This window comes from Camelina sativa, chromosome 16, assembly GCF_030686135.1.
Source record: "Camelina sativa cultivar CO46 ecotype springtype chromosome 16, ASM3068613v1".
NCBI classification, from domain to species: Eukaryota; Viridiplantae; Streptophyta; class Magnoliopsida; order Brassicales; family Brassicaceae; genus Camelina; species Camelina sativa.
In genome coordinates, this window is record NC_141895.1 from 25898039 (window position 1) to 25918735 (window position 20697).

Below are 20697 nucleotides of genomic sequence, written 5' to 3' on the forward strand. Positions count from 1 at the left end.
AGTGACCGTCACAGGTGAGAAGTGGCCATCGTATAGGCAGGAATAAGATTTTGAAAAAAAAAGATTGTATAAAACTTTAGTTGATGGAGTTAGTTAGTTGGTAGGTCGACCTCTGGATTGGATATAATTATTTCTTAGAGCATAATCTTTGGGTGAGAAACTGCTTACATATTTATTTAGGCAATATTTTTACTTGCTATCTTCAAAAGAGATGATAATAGAGTTCTTGAGGCTTTGATAACATGGACATTTGATCTCCCATCACTTCTTTAACCTCCTCAATGTTCTTGTTCTTGATCCTTCTATGTTGAAAATCCCCAGGCACACCTTATCCCCTTTCTACTCTAGATCTACCTTTTCTCCTTGAAGCTTCAACTTGTTTGCATAATCCACGAACCAGCACATACCGCTCCTGGTCATTTTCCTTCCCTTTTTAGTTTTTAGCCTCTTTATTCATCTATTCTTTTGACTATTAGTTTACCTGGTTATATAAGATATAGAGAATGGTTCACTAATATTGTATTGACTTATAGTTTTTACTCAGTAGAAACTTGTAGCTATGATTATATGGACTTCAATATGACTTGGAGCAATTAGTTTTTGTTGTTGTTCGTAAACCTCAAAAGAACTCTTATTCGTACTCCTAACATTCTGCTCTTGCTTATTCATCTCATCTATGCATTTTCAGCAACTGCTATATATACCAGATCACTACCATCTTTGTTTTATTTTGGATAGAAGCTGAAGTTCATAGTTTATAGCATATGATATACATCTTTTGATAATTCAATGCTGGAAATCTTCAGGTAGTTTGTAATCTTCTTCTTACATTCTTATTTATATGATACAACCATTCTTACCAATAATATTATTTGCTTATTTCTTATAAATATAGAATGTAGTCACCCATGCATATCACTCACATCTTGCTTAGTATTGTCGTGGAAGTTGAGTTTTGTAGCTGTGATGCAGTGAAGATTTTATTTAGGCATATTTATCCGCAATCTCCAAAAGAAGAGCACAGAGTTCTTGAGGCTTGGAGAACATCGCCATATGATCTGCATCTTTGATCTCCAATACTTCTTTTACTGGGAAGTTCTTGATCATCCAGCGCTGGAAATCCTCGGGTATCGCAAAGTCCTCTCCGCAGACGATATATATACGTGTAACGGATCCGTACCCTTCCTCACTAAAGCTTCTTGTCCCTGCCAGATTGTCTGTAACGACCGGGTTTACCCTCACCAACATTTTTGCTAATTCAAGATCCTAATCAGCCACAACAATAATCAATAAAAGACTGAAGTTGCAAGCAATCATTTGGGTTTAAATTAGGAGTCTTACTTGGACGGGAGAGAGTTGATACAAATTCTTGGCCATGATCTTTGGTCCAAAAAGAGCAAATTCTAGAGGGCGATCAGGTGTCCCATAGGTCCCAAACATGGTGTCCAAGCAGTCCTCTTCTGAATCGCTACTGACCAGCTGCTAGTTTCAAGCAGATATTAGAATTAATTTGAAGAGATCACACCGTGCAATTGAATCATCGTTTTTTATGTACCTTGTCAAAAACATAAGCAGGTGGATTTCTTGTGTCGGGCATAAAAGCTGTCAAGAAGACAACAGCAGCAATCTTACAAGAAAATATGTCAGCAGCAAGTGCAGCTGGTATTCCTCCCATACTATGCGCAACAAGAATCACCTTCTCATCATCCGGACCAAGAGAGCTCATAAACTCAAGTAATGGTTTGCAGTAAGCCTTCAGAGTTTGAATCTCTTCCACTCTTGTCATGTCTATACCCGATGCGGCCAGATCCACTGCGGTCACACAGTGACCTCCAGCCTCCAGCAGTGTTTTCACCTTGTACCAAGTCCATGCACCGTGGCACAGCCCATGGACGAGTACAAACTGTTTCTTCTGGTTATTTTTCTCCATTGTCTTTTTCTACTTTTAGCATCTTGTGGTTGAACACATTAATTTTAAAGGTTCCCGCAATCACTCTTTGGATGTTGACTAATACTAGAATTTTGGTCGTTGTCTGAGATCTAGAGAGTTTCTAAACCACACAACATATTGACTAGTTTTTTCTTACACGTTTCTTATTCATTACCATTCTTGCATACGGCTTCCCAATTTAATATAGTTCTCACTTATGAATTTTTATTCTCATTTATGGTTTATGTTTGTGGTGGAAGCTATAGTTGGTTATTTATTTGCAACCTCCAAGAGAAGAGCACATAGTTCCTTAGGCTTGGAGAACATTGCCATATGATCTGCATCTTTGATCTCCATTACTTCTTTTACGGGAAAGTTGCTGATCATCCAACGCTGGTATTCCTCAGGTACTATATTATCCTCTCCACATGTGATATATGTACGTGTAACCGATCCATACCCTTCCTCAGTAAAGCTTCTTGTCCCTGCTAGATTGGTTGTAACCAACGGGTTTACCCTTACCAACAATTTCGCCAATACAAGATCCTAACAAATGACAATATTGAATAGAAGAAGAATGACTGAGGTTACTAGCAATCTCATTTGTTAAAAAAAGAGTGGTTTGGATAGGCTTTTGGAGTCTTACTTCTACCGGAGACAGTTGATACGCTTTCTTAGCCATGAACGTTGGTCCCAAAAGAATAGACTCTAGAGGACAATCTGGATTCCCGTACCTCCCAAACACGGTGTCCAACCATTCCTCTCGTGGAGTGCTTCTTATCAGCTGCAGATGTCAGTCGGATATCAGAATATATCACTCAGAAGCGACCATACGGTGCAACCAAAACATACCTTTTCGAAAACATAAGCAGGTGGGTTTCTTGTGTCCGGCATGAAAGCTGTTACGAAGACCATAGCAGCAATCTTACAAGGAAAGATGTCTGCAGCAAGCGCAGCGGGTATTCCTCCATGCTATGAGCAACAAGAATCACCTTTTCGTCATCCGAGCCAAGCGAGCTCATAAAATCAAGCAACGGTTTGGAGTAATCCATCAATGTCTGAATCTCTTCCAACCTGGTTATGTTTCGACCTGATGCAGCCAGATCCACTGCGGTCACACAGTGACCTGCAGCCTCTAGCTGTGTTTTCACCTTGTACCAACTCCACGCGCCGTGGCAGACCGCATGCACAAGCACATAGCGCTTTTTCTCCATTGCCTTCTTTTAGTTTCATCATCTTGCTTCAACTCTTAAATATATAGTCTGTACCGCTGTACGGTTTCACCATTCTTCTGGTGGCTTGTCGCATGCAAACTCTTTACGTGATCAAAGAGCTGAAATTTATATTTATATATCTTTCGAGCTAACTACAAATTAAAATATACAAGTGAATCTTGGAATGATATTGATGTAAAACTCTAACCAACACGAGATTGAGACTGCTTTTTGGACTTTTATTACAGTAGATGACTAGATGTTATCAAACTATTATAACAAACTATTTGTAGTTGCATGCACGTTAGATTAACATAGGATCTATGTTTACCGCAAAATAATTTCTTTTAACCACATATAACAAAGGCTGCAAAAATGATAATTTATATATCCATTGGTGAAGATTTATTTATTTATTTATTTTTCTGTTTTTTTTTTTTGCTTTCTTGCTCTTTTGACTTTTGTTCTATCAACAACTATCATTATGAAAAAGAAAATACTACAAAAAGTAAACATAAGAGAGAATCATTGTGAGTTGCACACACACAAAAAAAACAGAGAATCAATGTGCAAAGAAGGAAATATGAATCTTGGTGAAAACATTGAAATATATTTTTCTTGTGAAGAATATTATTTCTATAGAAAGATATGATCTAGTCACCCATATATATCACTCAAATCTAGCTCATAATTGTGGTTGAAGCTGATTTTTGTAACTATAATGTAGTGACGATCTTCATATTAATTTATTTTAGGCATATTTATCCGCAATCTCTAAGAGAAGAGCACATAGTTCTTGAGGCTTAGAGAACATTGGCATATGATCTGCATCTTTGATCTCCATTACTTCTTTTACTGGGAAGTTCTTGATCATCCAGCGCTGGAAATCCTCGGGTATCGCAAAGTCCTCTCCGCAGACGATATATATACGTGTAACAGATCCGTACCCTTCCTCACTTAAGCTTCTTGTCCCTGCCAGTTCCTTTGTAGCGAACGGGTTTACCCTTACCAGCATTTTTGCCAATTCAAGATCCTAAACCCAACACAACAAACAATGAATAAAAAGTTAGACTTATGTTACTAGCTAACCATTCCGGTTTGGTTTTAATTAGGCCTGGAGTCTTACTTGGGGTGAAGATAGGTTATACAAATTCTTGGCCATGAAGTTTGGTCCAAAAAGAGCAAACTCTAGAGGACCATTAGGCTTCGTAATTACAGTATCCATCCAATTCTCTTGTGGACCGCTTGTGATCAGCTGCTCGTTCCAGGCAGATATTAGAATCCTAGTGATTTATACTTTTCTTTCCACTTAAAAGTTCAAAACCATTTGATTTAAGGATGCATATAGTGTAACAAGGTTTTTTTTGTACATTCATACAAAAGAAATATATATATATATATATATATATATATATAATAGAATCACATTGAAGAGATCACACCAATGCAATTGAATCATCGTATTTTTTTATGTACCTTTTCGAAAAAAAAGCCAGGTGGGTTTATTGTGTCGGGCATGAGAGATGCCACGAAGACAATAGCAGCAACCTTACTAGGGAAGATGTCAGCAGCAAGTGAAGCGGATATGCCACCCATGCTATGAGCAACAAGAATCACCTTACCGTCATCCGGGCCAAGCGAGCTCATAAGCTCAAGCAGCGGTTTGCAGTAATCCTTAAGAGTCTGAATCTCTTCCATTCTGGTCATGTTTAGACCCGATGCAGCTAGGTCCACCGCGGTCACACAGTGACCTGCAGCTTCTAGCTGCGGTTTCACCTTGTGCCAACACCATGCGCCGTGGCAGATTCCATGGACTAGCACAAATCGCTTCTGGTTCTTCTTATCCATTCCCTGCTTATGTTAAAGAATGTATAGTCCTGTTATACATTGTTCAGCTTTATAGAATCTAAGAAAATTACAATTCAATAAAATAATACTGTATCGAATAACAAATCCTCAAGCAGGCCAGCTAGCAAATAAAAAACGACTTAAATTAACCCTTTCTGACTTAAGTGAAATAAAAAATCCTTTGAAAAGGTAAAACAAAAGTAATGACTTTGATGACTATATCTAATTGTGTAAGCAATTGAATACTATCATAATTAAATATCAACTTCACTCATATATTATATCCATAAAACATACTATCTTTAGGCTGGACAACAATTTTTGTTTTTGTTTTTTTGTCTTTTCATCAAATTATATATATGTTTAGTTTACCAAATCATTATGAAACAAAAGTAAGATAAATGGTTTGCTTAACTTATTAATATCATTCTTTATACGAAACCCTTGATTTACATGATATACTTAATGAGTTAATTATGAAAAAGCCACTTTTTTTAGTGGCATTTGTGGATTTTGCCATTTTGGCTAAAATCTTATGGATTTGCCATTTTTCAAGATTTTTAAACACTACACATTATGTTTGGGTTTTTTTGGTTCCATTTTCTTGTAGGGTTTAGTATTTGTTATGAAGTATGTTTTTTAGCAAAAAAAACTTCACAAATGTATAGATTTTAAAGGGATTAAAAGTGGAAAATCTAAAATATTTGAAGAAAATGGCAGATTCAAAATAATTGGAGTGAAAAGTGGCAAAATCCATAATAATCCCCTATTAAATGAGATGACTTTTATATGCAATCACCAGATGCACTAAAACATAGTAGCAATCCCTAACTCCACTAATAAAAGATGATTTTCTTGGTCATTATGGCTACAAGACTTGACACTTGTTATCCACTGAGTTGCTTTGTCGGCAATGAGATTTGTTTTGGTCTTTGTCTGGTCAGAGAGACTTTTATCGTCCAGTGACCAAGTAATAGAGATTTCAAAGGCTGCGTAAGGAAGCTGAAGGGCATAGTACGTAGCTGATTCGAAAGAAAAAGATATGGTTGCAAATGAAATGATTCCTATTAGTGATATTAGAATTACATATTGACTCATGATGCTGCAGGTATGCGATTAGTACTGAATATATACACCAGTAAATTAGTTGGTTGGAACATGAAAAATATTAAAGGACAAGGATAGAAAAAATTGAATTTTTATTCATCGAACATCAAATACTATTATATATTTTTTTTCTTGTTAAGACTCTTTTGGTCTTCGTAAATGTATATATATGAAGGTTTTCTATGATCAAGTAGCTAAAAGATCCGCGGACCGCGGTGATTGGAGTGTGATACCAGATGGATGTTTACGTATGTCGAGAGTCGTCCTTGGTAGGTTCTTTGTCAAGTAGTTTAACTTGGCGAATTAAAAATCTCGAAAGATTACAACAACAAAAATTGGAAAATGGACTTACAAGTTGGGGAGGAGAGAATCGGATTGTAGTCGTGCTAAGTTAGTCTATGTCGACACGTACTCATTTATATATAGTAGTCATTTTCCTGTACGAGATGCCCTTTTGTCATGTAGTATACGAATTATAATACAAGAATAGTAACATTAAAACAAACGATTCGGTGAAATTTATAGTATAATAGTTATCCGGCCTGGCCATGATTTAAAACCTCAGAGAACATGGAGACAAGTTGACAACGTTCTAAAGTAATTGATGGCTCAGTTGGTTCATAATATTACATTAGAATCCTCATTTTCGTAAAGACCATGATTTATTAGTATTATATATTTTTTAAAAATCTTATTTAATTCAATTCAAAATATGCAAGATTAGTCAAAAAAATTTCTTAAATTAAAGAAAGTATATAAAATATCCATGTAGTAATAAATTCTTTAAAACAATATTTACATTAACAAATTTGATATATGAAAGGACAATTTAGAATGTTGCTTTTAGACATTTGAAATCCCAAGACGTGGTCATATATAGTAGTTAGGTAATAGGTATTCATGTACGACTTCTAGGATGTACCAATGAGAAGAATCATTTAATCAAGAATGCATGGATGTTGTTGTATGCGTACGGGCTACGGCACTAGTATAATAAAATTATACGTCTTCTATTACTTCGGTCATCTATAACTTTGATCATCCCTCCGAGAAAGCCTACAAAATACTTGCTAAAAAGCTTGTCGATGCTATCAATACAGGCTTTGCCATATTTGCAACTCATCTATACTTGCATTATACTTTGGTTGTACATGATAATCATCTAGTATGTTTTGTATGAAAAAAGCCTCCGGTTTCAATAATTGGCGGCATTTATCGGACTATGAAAGCAAGCTTCTTGAACTGTACAGCTTAGAATTGTATTTAATCTAAATACATTTTCATTGGTAGACTTGAAAGCTCTGATTCCATATAGATTTTTGTGATACATTATACATATATAATTGTATCATGAATCTTGTTTATTTATATAACTGCTTTTTAGTGTAGTACAATTCTTGCTACTGATTGGGCATGAAGACAAAATCTTGATTCATAATTCTTCGTAGATACTATCCTCTTATGGTTTATTGTTGTGGTGGACGAATGAAGTTCACTACTAATTCAAGAGAAAACCACTTCTGGTGGGGTTTTATTACGTTACGTGATTTATATTAACATATCTTTCGAGTTAAATAAAAGTGAAAACTCTGACCACCACGAAATTGATACTACTTTTTGGAGTTTTATTACAGTAGATGCTATCAAACTAATTGTAGTTGCATACACGTTAGATTGTCACATGTCAACATATGATCTATGCTTATGGGTCTTATAGTACAAAATAAATATTTAAAACACAAATGATAAAGACTGCAAAAATGATAATTTATATTTAATTTTTATACTGCAAAATAAATCTATAACCACAAATGATAAAGAGTTTGCTCATTTTGGACTTTTAATACAGAAGAGATGACTAAACGTTATCAAACTAATTGTAGTTGCATACACGTTAGGTTAGAATGTCAAGATATGATCTATGGGTCTTTTTTTTTTTTTTTTTGTCAAGGATGTTTATGGGTCTTATACTGCAAAATAAGTAAATAACCACAAATGATAAAGACTGCAAAGATGATATATATTCTTTCTCTCTGTTTTTTGCTTTCTTGCTCTTATATTATAAGAGAGAATCATAATGCAAAGAAGAAAATATGAATCTTGGTAAAAACATGAAAATATATTTATCTTGTGAAGGATAACATTTGCTTATTTAGTTATTTGCACAAAGAAAAACAATCAGTGTGGGGCAAAGGCAAGAAGAGAAGAAGATGGTGGTTTGGGCTGAGAAGTATAAAGGGCCAATGGTTTTGGTTAAGGCCCAAATAAATATAAGTGTGTTTTGTTTAAAGCTAACTAAGCTAAGAAGAGAAAGCGTGTTGTGTTGTTTAGTCTAAACTAGAGTGGTTAATAGTGTAAGAGTTAGTAGTTTGACCATGCTTGTAGAAATGAGTTGAGTACCTAGAACTAGAAGTATAGACTAGTGGAAGAGTTATGATTAGAGTTTAAGTGTGTGGAAAGTGGAGAGAATCACTATATGTCAGTCTATATGTATCAATGTATGTGTGTTTTAATACCGTGTACTGAAGACAATTAAAAGAATTCATTCTCTCTTCTCTCTTAGTTACCAACGGTTTGTAACTATGATGCAGTGACGATCTTATGTTTATTTCTGCATATTTACATGCAATTTCCAAGAGTAGAGCATATAGTTCGTGAGGCTTGGAGAAGATTGCCATAATAAGAAATAAAGTCCGAACTTACAGAAATATCCATTTTAGAACACACACTTAATTGTATCAACTCCAAATACATTTTCATCAATTAAGAGAATTTGTTTGCGATTTCCAATAGATGGTCACTGAGTAGTTGAGGTTTGCAAAACATTGGCATATGATCCGTCTCTGCCATCTCAATCACGAAATTCGCCGGATAATTATCGATCATCCATCGTTGATGTTCTTCTAAGATGATCTTGTCTTCTTTGCACACAATGTAAGCTCGAGGAACAGATCCATACCCTTTGTCTGAAAAGTTCTTTGTCCTTGATAATTGGTTCACAAATAATGATGCGGGCCTCTTTAAAAGCAGTCCAAGCTCAAGATCCTAAATCAAGATTACCACAATATCAAGATTACCATACTATCAATTATCTGATGACCATAAATGTTATTTTTTTCTAAAGGTGATTATAAATTAAATCACCTCAATAGGAGAAAGCTGGTAGAGACGGTTCTTCATAAACTCAGTGCTGAAGAACACAGACAAGCCAGAATTGTCTAAGCCGTACGGCTTGAGCTCAGTGCCCATCCATCCTTCTGATGTCATGTAGCTTGCAAACTGTAACGTGAGTCAAAGACATATTATATGCTCAAAATTTGTGTTTTTTCGTCCATATGCTCTTGACTGATTGGTTAATACTTAATACTATATGTGTTGAATGATGGCCATAGATTTTTTTTTCTTTTTTCTATGTCAACCACAAAATTAAACTAAAATATGAGATATACCTTGTCCACGACGAACGATGGTGAGCATTTGGTGTCGGGCATGAAAGCAGTCACAAAGACAGAAACAGAGATTTTTTCAGGAAACTTATCCATGGCTATGGCTAAATTCAAACCTCCAAAGCTATGACCAACGAGCACAACCTTCTCATCATTTGGCAATGAAGTCATTAGCTGAATCAATGGCTCAGAATATTGTTCGCATGTGGAAATGTCAGTGATCGACCTGGTGGTGTCTATACCGCAGGCAGCTAGGTCTAAGGCGGTTACACGATGTCCCGAAGCCTCGAGCAGCGGCTTCACCTTGTACCAGCACCATGCGCCGTGGCATGCACCATGGACTAGCACGAAGTGTTGCTTCCTCTTCTCCTCGCTCATTTTCTTCTCTCCTTTTGATTTTTTATCACCCGGTTTCGTACTATTTTTTCTACTCTTGACACATCCACACACTACACATATTAGTAGAGGGATCATAAATTAAGCTTATCTTCGAATTTTCTAAAATTATAATAGTAGGACTTACGAACGAGCTGTAAATCGGATGTTGACAAGTGATTTAACTCGTTGGAATTATATTCATTCAATAAAACTGGTATCAGAGCGTTATTATTGATTTAAAAGCAGTAAAAACAATAAAAACGAGTAACATTTCCAAAAAATTCCAGCATTACAGTTTTTTTTTTTTTTTTTCCTAAGTGGAGAAATTTTGGACTTATATGACAAATCTTGCAATAAGTGATTACCGTAACCGACGGAGAATTTTTTTTTTTTTTTTTTGTATATTAAGATGAATGCCAAATGACTTTTTTTTGTTTTTTTTCTGATGTGAGTGCCAAATGACTTTTTTATGTAGTCGTTACCTCATAAAAAGCAACGAAGTCTGAAACTTTTCAACATTCATTATTATTGTTTGCAACAAACCCTTATTATTATAAAATCTAATACACATATTCATAAAGTTCGATTAAACAAATTCGTAAGCAATTTCCAGGAAGTGATGGCAGAGTTGCTGAGGTTTGCAGAACATTGGCATATGATCTGTCTCCTCAATTTCCATAACTAAATTCACCGGAAAATTATTAATCATCCATCTTTGGTGTTCTTCTGGAATGGCTTTGTCCTCTTTGCACACTATGAACGCTCGAGGAACAGATCCATATCTTTCATTAGAGAAGTTCTTCATCTTTGATAAATCGTTAACAAACAATGATCCTGGCCTCTTTAAAAGCAATCCTAGTTCAAGATCCTAAATCAAGATAACAACATAACCAAAACCAAAATAAGTAAAAAAAAAAACCATAAAAGTACTTTAAAAAACGTAGTTTTCCATCAACCATAAAACCTTAATTGTTTATAATATTCCATAAAAATGAAGAAACGTAGTTTAAATATTAGAGTTATCTAAAACATATAGAAAATTATCAATCTAGCTAATATGGAAAAGTCTCATATAGGTCATTTAATCATTATGGTGCAATAATTATGTAGACCACTTTGTAGGCCACAAAAGGTTGAATTCGATATAGTTAAATAAGCGTGCATGTTTTGTTTTTATTTAATAATATAGAACATTATAGAAAATTACTGTTCGAGTCACTAATTATATTAGAGATAAAGACTAAAAAAAAAAAAAAAAAACTGAAAACATATATACATATAGATAAGTAAGATAAGTATAAGAATGTATGATGATGAATTACATACCTCAATAGGAGAGAGCTGGTAAAGACCTAACTTCATGAACTCACGGCTAAAGAACATACTCAGTCCGGAATTGTCTAAACCGTATGGTTCGAATTCGGTGCCCATCCATGCTTCTGGTGGAATGTTGCTTCCATACTTTTACATAAATTGGAAAGAAAAGAAAAACTAAATATACAAGAAAATAAGGAACCGTATACTGTGGCAAATTTATTGACAACCATGAAAATGAAACATGTAAGAGAAAAAAATCCAGTATATAGGATTTGATTTTAGACCCCATATGTTCGTTAGATTGTCAACACATGATCTACAATTATCTCATATAGGCCACAAAATTCATAAGTAGATTCCAGAAAGAACGAAACATGTTCAAAAGAAAAAAACTCCAGAAACGAAATATTTCTAACATATACGCTAATTCATTTCTCTGATCAGTATACTAGGTACTAAGTACTAACCATTCTAATATTTTTTGGCAATATGTATTATCTAGGCTTCAAAACGAGTAGTAAACACAACAACGGTACTATTACATATTACTAGCTAGGTTATATGTTATGATTACCACTTTAAAATTGTTAGGAGAAGTAATGTGCTAGATTTATAGATGACCATAAATAATTCTATATATTTTGTGTAGTTTATATTAAATTATAAGCAATCTTCCTTATTATTCTTTTTTTTTTTGTGATATTCACAATCTTCCTTACTTCTGTAAGACTAACTTGTCCAACTTGGACACTTGAGTTTAAATTTTGACTCAGCAAGACGCCAAGACTTATTTAAGATAAGTAAATACAAGTAGTGGCGTTGACGAAAGAGACTTTGTAGTTACATTCATACATACGGTGATCGATATACACATGTCATCAAGATCGATCTATCATATTTAATACCAGAAAAAAAAAAAAAAAAAAAAAAACGAGGTACCTTCTCCAAGACGAAGGATGGTGAGTGTTCGGTGTCGGGCATGAAAGCAGTCAAGAATACAGCGACAGAGATTTTTTCGGGGAACTTTTCCATGGCTATGGCTAAGTTCAAGCCACCAAAGCTATGAGCTACGAGGACAACCTTCTCATCATTTGGTAATGAGGTCAGCAGCTTCGTCAATGGCTCTGAGTATTGTTCACATGTAGGGATGTCAGTGATCGACTTGGTTATGTCTAAACCAGAGGCAGCTACGAGGTGGCCCGCCGCCTCTAACAGTGGCTTAACCTTGTACCAGCACCACGCTCCGTGGCACGCACCATGTACTAGTACAAAATGTTGTTTCCTCTTTCCCTCGCTCATTCTTGTGACCTTTGATATTTTCCTACTCTCCTAAAACTCAAACGCATACAAATATAAATAGAAGATATTGTTGGTCAAGTTTAAGACAAAAAAAAAAGTCGCTTCGGTACGAGAGAATAGGGTGATTGCTACTCACGATAATATTTATTTAATTTAACGTTTACCTGCCAAATCTTACATACTATATACAGTCTGTCGCCCGTGAAGATGAATTATTTTCTAACCAAAATGTACTTCGTTAAATTATTTTTCATTGTTGACCAAAAAAAAATATTTTTATTATCCTATTATATTGTTAAAATAAATAATAGAGAATGGATTTTTAAATGAACTACCCTCTGTTTCATAATAAATAATTTTTTCGCAAAACACTTTTTGTTTGTAAAGCTATATTTTCATAAAATTAAATATTTATACGTTTATGATTATTAGAATTTTGTAGTTTGATTTATAAGTGGTCGAATAGTGTTTATGTAGATAATTTATTATGTTTTAATTTGTGTGAAAAAAACTGGAAATATTTTTTTATTTTGTAATAGATAAAGTGTCAGTTAGATCCAATTTAATACTCCAATTTCTTTATGTTCTTTTATTATTATGCTTTAGTAGTTTTGTTCGTTTTACTTTACTTTCTCAGATTTGTATGCAGAAGTTTATGTTAATTTAGTAAATTATGATTATTTGTGTTTTTCAATTTCGTATTCAATTTAATCCACTTTTCAAAATATATACTAAAAGTGGTTTATCGTTATTATCTTTGCATTTTAACTCTAAAATATATTAAAGTGGAGTAAATATTTTGTCTGGATATATTAAGAACTCACTTGCGAATAATTAAACCATTGGAGAGCAAACGAGACTATTTATTTTTTTATTAAAATGAGACTAATCTCTTCAATAGATCCACTAAGGGGACCTTCATTGTTTTGTATATGAGCATGTTATCAATGGAATGGAGATGATAACCAACAAAAAAAAAAACTTCTGTTTCATTTTTTTTAGATTTAAAACATTGTAAATAAGTGAAGTCTTGTATATTAAAGTTTTGGTAAGATTTTCAATTTTAGCCCTACGAAAAAAGAATAAAACCGCAAATTTAATTGTTTCCTTAAACAACACTTGTATTAAAACGTGGGTATATGTATATGGAGGAAAAAGAGGGATGTTTGAAACACCATGACTGGGAAATAAAAATAGATTTAGAACTTTAAAAACAATCATATTTGTTCTTATGAATAAATTCAATTTTTTTTGTCAACAATTTAGAGCCAATTGGAATGAACATTGTTTACATAAGTGATATGATGCGGTTTGGAATGAATTTTTTGTACCAAAGAATCTGCTTTTACATTGATAAAATAAAATGTAGATTTTTATTAAAATTTGACCACTCTTAGAACAAATGTTCATAGGTTAAAATACCATTAAATAAAGGGTTTTGTACAAAAAAAACCTTTCAATTCACTATTTTTTGCATGTTTATCTTACAATTTCCAGAAATACAAAACAAACCATGAAGTCAAAAATAATATGCAGTATATTAAATTGAAACCCCAACGATGAAGAGTCCAAATCTATATTTAAAAAAAAATATATATAGTATATGTGCCCGCATAAATGTTTAGAAGATACATATAAAGACTAGATTGCGTATTATTTTTTTACCTCGTGTAAATAATCTACATTTTTAGGAGATGAAAGGTAAAGTTGCAAAAATGGCGATTTAAAGGGTTATTTTTGCACAAAATCGTTAAATAAAGTTCACATAAATGCTTGAACAAGAAAAAAAACGTCAAATAAATGCAAATGAATAATTCGATGATATTTACTGTCACATGACCCTTTATTTCCATTTTCTTGGATTTTGTATTTATATTCATTTGCATTCTAGTTATCTTTATTAGGTCTTGGAGTGAAAACTATTAAAAAGGAAAAATTGTAGAAGAGATTTTGGGCTTAAGAGAATAAGAAAGGAACATAAAATAAACAAGAGATGGTTATGCACGATGCATCATATGAAGGCCTTCCCTTGGGATTTATCTTCATAGTCCTAAATGAAAGTCATAGGAAGTTAAATTAACTTTCCAATGGAGATGATTTTGGGTTAGTCAAAGCAACGTTCAAAAGTTATGATTAATACAGTGAACATTTATTCTCCTAAAAACTTCCAACTGTCCAAATATCTCCTCTAAAAATCAGTATTTAAATATCTAATATTATATGCAAAACTAAAATACTGATTAGTGATCAGCTTATCTTATTTCTTAGAATACACTTACTATTTTTCATTCTTGGCACAACTATACATTCAAGCTGGTGGTAAGTAATAGTATAACCCTGGCCTAAAAGTTGACTTCTTAGTTTTAAAAGATCCAGTCGAGCTCTAAATGCTAAGAGTTAATTGAATTGTCGTTATCACCCAGCTAAATATATATAATAGATTTTGTTGTTTCCTCTGTCCCATTTTAATATTTTATTATACCATTTGGTTAAAAGTGCACATATGAAATTTATTTATTTACAAAATTATTAGATGTAATTTTTAATTTAAAATGATTGACCTAATCATTGAAAATTAATAATCACAAAATATTAATTACATATAAAGATAGTTTTACAAAGAAACTTATAAAATACATAAAAATGAAAGAAATAAAAAATCATAAATATTTTCGAAAATAGGACAGAAGAAAGAAGAAGTACTAATCTTGATCCAACTAATCGACAGACTTAGTTGTTAATTGCCATCTGATAATTGACTATCCAACATATATTAATTGATGAGAAGAAAAGAGACAGAGAAAGAAAAAAAAAAAAATCTTTTAAGTATAATTCCAAATAGAAAATCTTGAGAGTGAAAAAGTCCTTCAAGTATAACTCCAAAGAGAAAATGTTGATGCACTCTCAATATATATTATCTCATAGAGGCAATACATGTTCGGCTGAATAAGGAGATTTTAAATCCAAGCAAATGAAGAATGGGGACCTACCTTCTACGTCTCTTTCGTAGGTGAACGTCTCAACGATATAAATAAAACATGTGGTTTACATATATCCGAAGATATTTCAACATTAGTAGGTTCATTTCATTTACTTTTTGGTTTCTTTTGTTTTGATACGTTTTTGATCTCACAATCATCATCGTTCTTTATTTTCACATTTTCTAAATATTATATTACGATCATGATTTACCATTTGCAATTGACAGATCTAGCCACGATATGTGGAACAACAGAAAATGCTCTAGCCTTTATGTGAAGTCTTTGGAAAACTTTTTGCATCGATTCTAATACTATAGTACTAAAGCAAAATTCAGAAAGAAAATTTGAGAATCGAAGATTAAAAATAAAATCAATGAACTTGAGTAAACAAAAAAAGACACTTCTACATATATATTCACCTCAAGAAAAATATATTCACCTCTATCAATAAAAAATAATATCATATATTACTCAATGTCTTCGTATATAAAAGACACTTCGTATATTAATGGAGCCCGCCTAGTGCTAATTCCTGTTAACAACGTCGTCGTCATCGATTTTGTCTCGAGAAAAATATAGACAAAATGTATTTATGCTTTTCTTGTTGATTGTTTTGCAAGTTGTTAGGCTCGTGATTTGCAAACGGATCACTGAAACTAACAGAATTGTCTTTTTGTTAAACGTCACACCCTCGTGGCCTAATTAATCTATATATAATAACAATCCGAATAAATACAATCAACACTTGTGTTTTCGTATCTTTTGGACATTTTCCAAAAAGTCATAATGGTTCATTAAAATTATTATTTATAAAAAGTTACAACTGTTCACTATAGAGTTGTGTTTATTGGGACATTCATATCTTTTGATATCTATATATATTTGTTTGTTTGAACTGTTTTTATTTTTTTGCAATGACACAAAACAATATAAATTTTCAATCTCAACAGTTTTTACAGCTTTCTAAATTATTCTCTAGCATTCATTCTTTTAAAAGTAAAAAAAAATCCACCAATTCTTGATTTAACAAAAGATTTTTGGAATCATAAATCTAATTTACAACTTTTAGTTAATTTTAAATATAAAATTTAATAAAAATTGTTAGAGTTTTTTTCCAACAGTTAGATGGATTATATAGTGAGTTTTTGAATTTGACATTTTCAATATGGTAGTTTATATGTATCTTTTCATTATATTTTATTTATATTTTTTCATCACAACTTTCATTCTAATAGGTGTATAACATCATTGGCGTGTGTCTATTTAAATAGCCATGTCTTCTGAACTCTTTTTATATTTGTCTCTTCATCAGTAACCAATAAGTTCGTTGAAACAAATTTTTCATTTTATGTTGAATCTAAATAATTGAATATTAATATCTAATATTCAATGTTATTCTATAATCTAACTAAAATTTTAGAAATGATTATAGCAATAGAGAAATTTAATACAACTTACTATAGAATTTATTGTAGTGTCTATTATCGTAACTTTTCATTAAAACAATATTTTAATATTTAATATTTAAAAGTAATAATAACAATCTTAATAAATGAGATCAACAGTTGTGACTTTTTTTAGTATTTTTTTGTGAAAAAAAAAATTATTTGTTTTTTTTTACTCAAACAGTTGTATCTGTTCATTGTAGAGTTGTGTCTTTTTGCACTATATTTTATTCATATTTTATCATCACAATTTTTTCGCTTTAATAGGTGTGTCTATTTAAATAGCCATATCTTTTGAACTTTCTATATTATTGTCTCTTCATCAATAATTAACAAATCATAGTTCGTTGCAACTTTCTATAATATAACATTTAATATCTAATATTAAATGTTATATTATAATCTAATTAAAATTTTAGAAATGATTATAGCAATATAGAAATTTAAGAAAACTTACTATAGAATTTACAGTTGCGTCTAATTGTCATAATTTATCGTTAAAAACTATTTTAATATTTAAAATTTATTTTACCATGTTTTTAAAAGTTTTGTATTTTAATTTCAATATTTCTTTGATATAGTTTCCCTCTTATTAAATAAATTTTTAATAATAATTATTTGATAAAAATTACATTTACTCATCACAACCATTAGTTCAATATTCTCAGTTAAGATCACTTTGTCATTATGATTCTTTTTATTTTTAGCTATTTACCATAATTTTTCATAAAATATCTTATATATTTATAATACTTTAGAAAATGTTTTTTTTGCAAATTTACGTCTATTCTACATAATATTTTTTGTTTATAAGTTTCCATTTTGATGGTTGTGCTTTTAGTAACAGTTTCTGTTTAATGTTTATGTATTCAAACTATTCTATTACATTCAAATGATTTCATAATCTATAATTTCAAATTTCAAATTTATTAACTTTTTCTAAAATACTTCCCCTACGACATCGTTGGGGGTGTGAGTCCTTGTAATAATAATAATAAAACCGTACATGTATATTAAAAGCTGATAACAATAAAGCTAGGATATATATTGTAATTTTAGAAAAGTTAATGTAAATCAAAAGCGAGGACGTTTGGCTTTGCCGCAGAAGAGAGCGTTAGCAGGAGGCTCGGATTCAGTATAAAGAGACTTCTCGTCGTTCCATACACGAACATAGAGTTCCTGACCTAAGTATCTCCTTGACCATATTTGTGACCTCAAATTCCACATTCCCTTATTGTCTAGTGATACCAATATGCTCGTCCACGACATTGGATACACCTATTTTTACACACATATATAGAACATTTAGCGCCATAAATAGTTCATATGCATGTATATAGTATTTACTAGACGTTTACAACATAAACTATTATACTTCCTCCGTTTCAAAATATAAGATGTTTTAGCCAAAGCACGCATAATAAGAAATGTTTACTTTTTAAAAGTTTAACCAATCAGAAACAAGACTGCATAAAATAAATAATAAAAAATATAAAAGTAGTCTAAAAGTTACCTCAAAAATTGAAAACATCTTATATTATGAAACAAACAAAAACCTCTAAAACATCATATATTATGAAACGGAAGGAGTATATGTAATATTCTAATATTTGGGTTCAATTTATAGTTTATACATGTTTATAGATTTTACCTGAAAAGTGTGCCTTGTAACAGCATCAATCAAATTGTAACCTCTTCTCTTGGCTATGTTCCATGTGCCTGACCCGTATCTGATTATAATTATAAGCATCTTCAATAAATCTAGCAAACAAATCTGATAGATCGAGCGTGATAGTGATAGCTAGATATCAAAGAACTTATAATTAGGCTAAATTATTACCCAACAACATATGCGCTAGTGCCGTCCAGGTGCCAAGATTGAATAGATCTCTCGTTGTTCTGGAACACGAACTCGACATACTCATGAAGAGCCACATCAAAGACAGAAGTTCCAAGAATGGAGGGTCCTGGTGTAGGAATGTTCATAATGGTCCTAAAGTTAAACACCCCGGGAATATTGAACCAGTCGGCTAATTTCAAAGGAGTTGCTGGGTTAACGTACGACACACGGTTTACTGTGTACCGGAGTTTCCCATTGATCCTCGCTCTTCCGTTGGCTAAAACAAAAGTTCGATTTATCGGTATGGTACCATAGTGAAAGGATCCTTGTGGATTTGGCCTTGCTGCATTCGCCGTCAAATTTAACCTATATCAATTGACCTTCAAATTAGGTGCTGCCATAAAGTTGCTCAACTCAGTTTTGTGTGACCAAATTAAATAGTATAAATTACCTGATGGTTCTTGCTTGTTTCATGGACCAATGGATATGGTAAGTAGGACCCATGGGGAGGGGATGAGATGGTCTGATTTTGGAGCCTTGGTAACTGAGGATTCCTGTGGTGGTCAGTACCGGTTTGGTAAATCGTGTTGAAGCCACAATGAAGTAGTCCTTAACTGGAGCTTTCAGTGTGACCAGCACGGTGACAGACTGGCCAACGTGTATGTCAAGTGACTCATATACCTCTTGCAAAGTGTGAGAGCCTTCTACTTCGACGAGAGTCATCATGTGTCCCTGAATCCTAAAGTTAATTGATGTCGATATCCCGACATTTGATACCCGAAACCTATATATCTTGCCTTTACAAACACATAAAACATGATATCAATAAATAGTACAAATTAAGAGCCGAGAGTTGAATTAAGGAGACAAATGGATCTTTGGTTATGAGGATTTACCATGTTGACCTGTAAAGACTAAACCTCTAGAGGCACCATTGATGAGAAGGCCGTCCGGAAGAGGAAGAGCACGACCTGAGTCAAGCCTCCTTCGCAGTTCCTATCAAAAACAACAACGAGGCACATATATTCAGATGCTGCGCTTAGTTAAGCCCTAAAAGAAATTTGGTTACTTGGGAAGTTAAATCTTGTATTCAACTAGTACCTTGTGGCCCATCTTGTACCAATCACTGACGAGGAGAGTGAAGTCAGCGTCTGGTTTAGGGTAAGGAACGAAGATGACTGACCTCTGGTTAACGTTAAGTGCACCAAAAGCACCACTTGCTCTGTGCATAGACGTCGAAGCAAAGTATGTATAAGTACCGATCTGGTCCTTAAGTTGAAAATGGTAAGTCCAATTCGAGTTTGGTTGGATCGGACAGTTTGTTCCCAAAACTCCGTCTTGCCACGACATCTTCCTCTGTTTAATTCCGTTCCTACGCATTTTTCTAAAGTATCAAGTTCTGGTTTTAGGTTTAGAACCTTATCAATTTGTTTTTAAATCTGAACCCAATTTAAAGACGACCATCATGTATAAATTATACGTACCAGGTGATGAGGAAAGGTTCATCAAGCTTGTTAATGACATTAACAACGATGTTATTGTTTGTTACACCTTCAATTGCAGGACCAGGGAACTGTCCATTGATAAGAATAACCTGAAAAATTAAAACAATAACAACACAGTATATTATGATACATAAACCAACCACAAAAGAAAATTAAAAGAGACAGAACAGTGTATAACCTGTTGAGGAACACCTAACGGAGATCGGGTTCCATAAGTAACAGTCCAAGTGAAGAAAATATAAGGGTCCTCTGCGTTTACCATAAAAACTGAGCTAAAACAATAAGCCAGTAAGAACCCTACTAGCAAGAGATTTTTCTGCTTCGTCATTGTTTAGATAAGTATTGTTATGGTGGAGAGACTATTAATTTTCTTGAGATTTCACCAAT

The 20697-nt window shown here is 32.9% G+C and overlaps 5 protein-coding genes, 1 long non-coding RNA gene and 1 pseudogene across 9 annotated transcripts; 1 reads left to right on the plus strand and 6 right to left on the minus strand.

Moving 5' to 3' along the window:
• The first annotated feature begins 62 nt into the window (after positions 1–62).
• On the plus strand, positions 63–3279 carry LOC104751992 (uncharacterized). 2 transcript variants are annotated; one of them, XR_015584432.1, is made up of 5 exons: positions 103–415; positions 689–806; positions 973–1127; positions 1213–2337; positions 2423–3279. It is a non-coding gene; the product is annotated as an uncharacterized LOC104751992 (long non-coding RNA). The 2 variants fall into 2 exon arrangements; XR_015584433.1 differs by lacking the exon at positions 689–806 and having other exon boundaries at positions 63–415.
• LOC104751991 (putative methylesterase 19) lies at positions 720–1930 on the minus strand. 2 transcript variants are annotated; one of them, XM_087491390.1, is made up of 3 exons: positions 1556–1930; positions 1342–1479; positions 720–1205 (listed from the first exon to the last, which is right to left on the minus strand). In XM_087491390.1, exons 1-3 carry the CDS (start codon positions 1928–1930, stop codon positions 1104–1106), a joined length of 615 nt encoding a protein of 204 aa, XP_087347516.1. In that variant the 3' UTR covers positions 720–1103. The 2 variants fall into 2 exon arrangements, with proteins under 2 accessions (XP_087347516.1, XP_010472352.2); XM_010474050.3 differs by having other exon boundaries at positions 720–1266.
• LOC104751990 (putative methylesterase 19) lies at positions 2049–3147 on the minus strand (annotated as a pseudogene). The gene is made up of 3 exons (XR_015584430.1): positions 2783–3147; positions 2577–2714; positions 2049–2476 (listed from the first exon to the last, which is right to left on the minus strand). The product of XR_015584430.1 is annotated as a putative methylesterase 19 (transcript).
• A 449-nt stretch (positions 3280–3728) lies between the features above and the next one.
• Positions 3729–5145, minus strand: LOC104751995 (methylesterase 7-like). The gene is made up of 3 exons (XM_010474052.3): positions 4621–5145; positions 4271–4399; positions 3729–4177 (listed from the first exon to the last, which is right to left on the minus strand). Exons 1-3 carry the CDS (start codon positions 4990–4992, stop codon positions 3896–3898), a joined length of 783 nt encoding a protein of 260 aa, XP_010472354.1. The 5' UTR covers positions 4993–5145; the 3' UTR covers positions 3729–3895.
• Positions 5146–8747: 3602 nt separating this feature from the next.
• On the minus strand, positions 8748–10178 carry LOC109124407 (methylesterase 2-like). Its single transcript, XM_010474053.2, has 3 exons — positions 9549–10178; positions 9244–9378; positions 8748–9144 (listed from the first exon to the last, which is right to left on the minus strand). The coding sequence occupies exons 1-3, from the start codon at positions 10017–10019 to the stop codon at positions 8863–8865; spliced, it is 888 nt and encodes a 295-aa protein (XP_010472355.2). The 5' UTR covers positions 10020–10178; the 3' UTR covers positions 8748–8862.
• A 246-nt stretch (positions 10179–10424) lies between these two features.
• LOC104751997 (methylesterase 1-like) lies at positions 10425–12694 on the minus strand. Its single transcript, XM_010474054.3, has 3 exons — positions 12180–12694; positions 11250–11384; positions 10425–10791 (listed from the first exon to the last, which is right to left on the minus strand). The coding sequence occupies exons 1-3, from the start codon at positions 12537–12539 to the stop codon at positions 10510–10512; spliced, it is 777 nt and encodes a 258-aa protein (XP_010472356.1). The 5' UTR covers positions 12540–12694; the 3' UTR covers positions 10425–10509.
• A 5179-nt stretch (positions 12695–17873) lies between these two features.
• On the minus strand, positions 17874–20697 carry LOC104751998 (L-ascorbate oxidase homolog). Its single transcript, XM_010474055.3, has 8 exons — positions 20489–20697; positions 20290–20399; positions 19907–20177; positions 19702–19801; positions 19257–19602; positions 18806–19171; positions 18617–18695; positions 17874–18243 (listed from the first exon to the last, which is right to left on the minus strand). Exons 1-8 carry the CDS (start codon positions 20636–20638, stop codon positions 18040–18042), a joined length of 1626 nt encoding a protein of 541 aa, XP_010472357.2. The 5' UTR covers positions 20639–20697; the 3' UTR covers positions 17874–18039.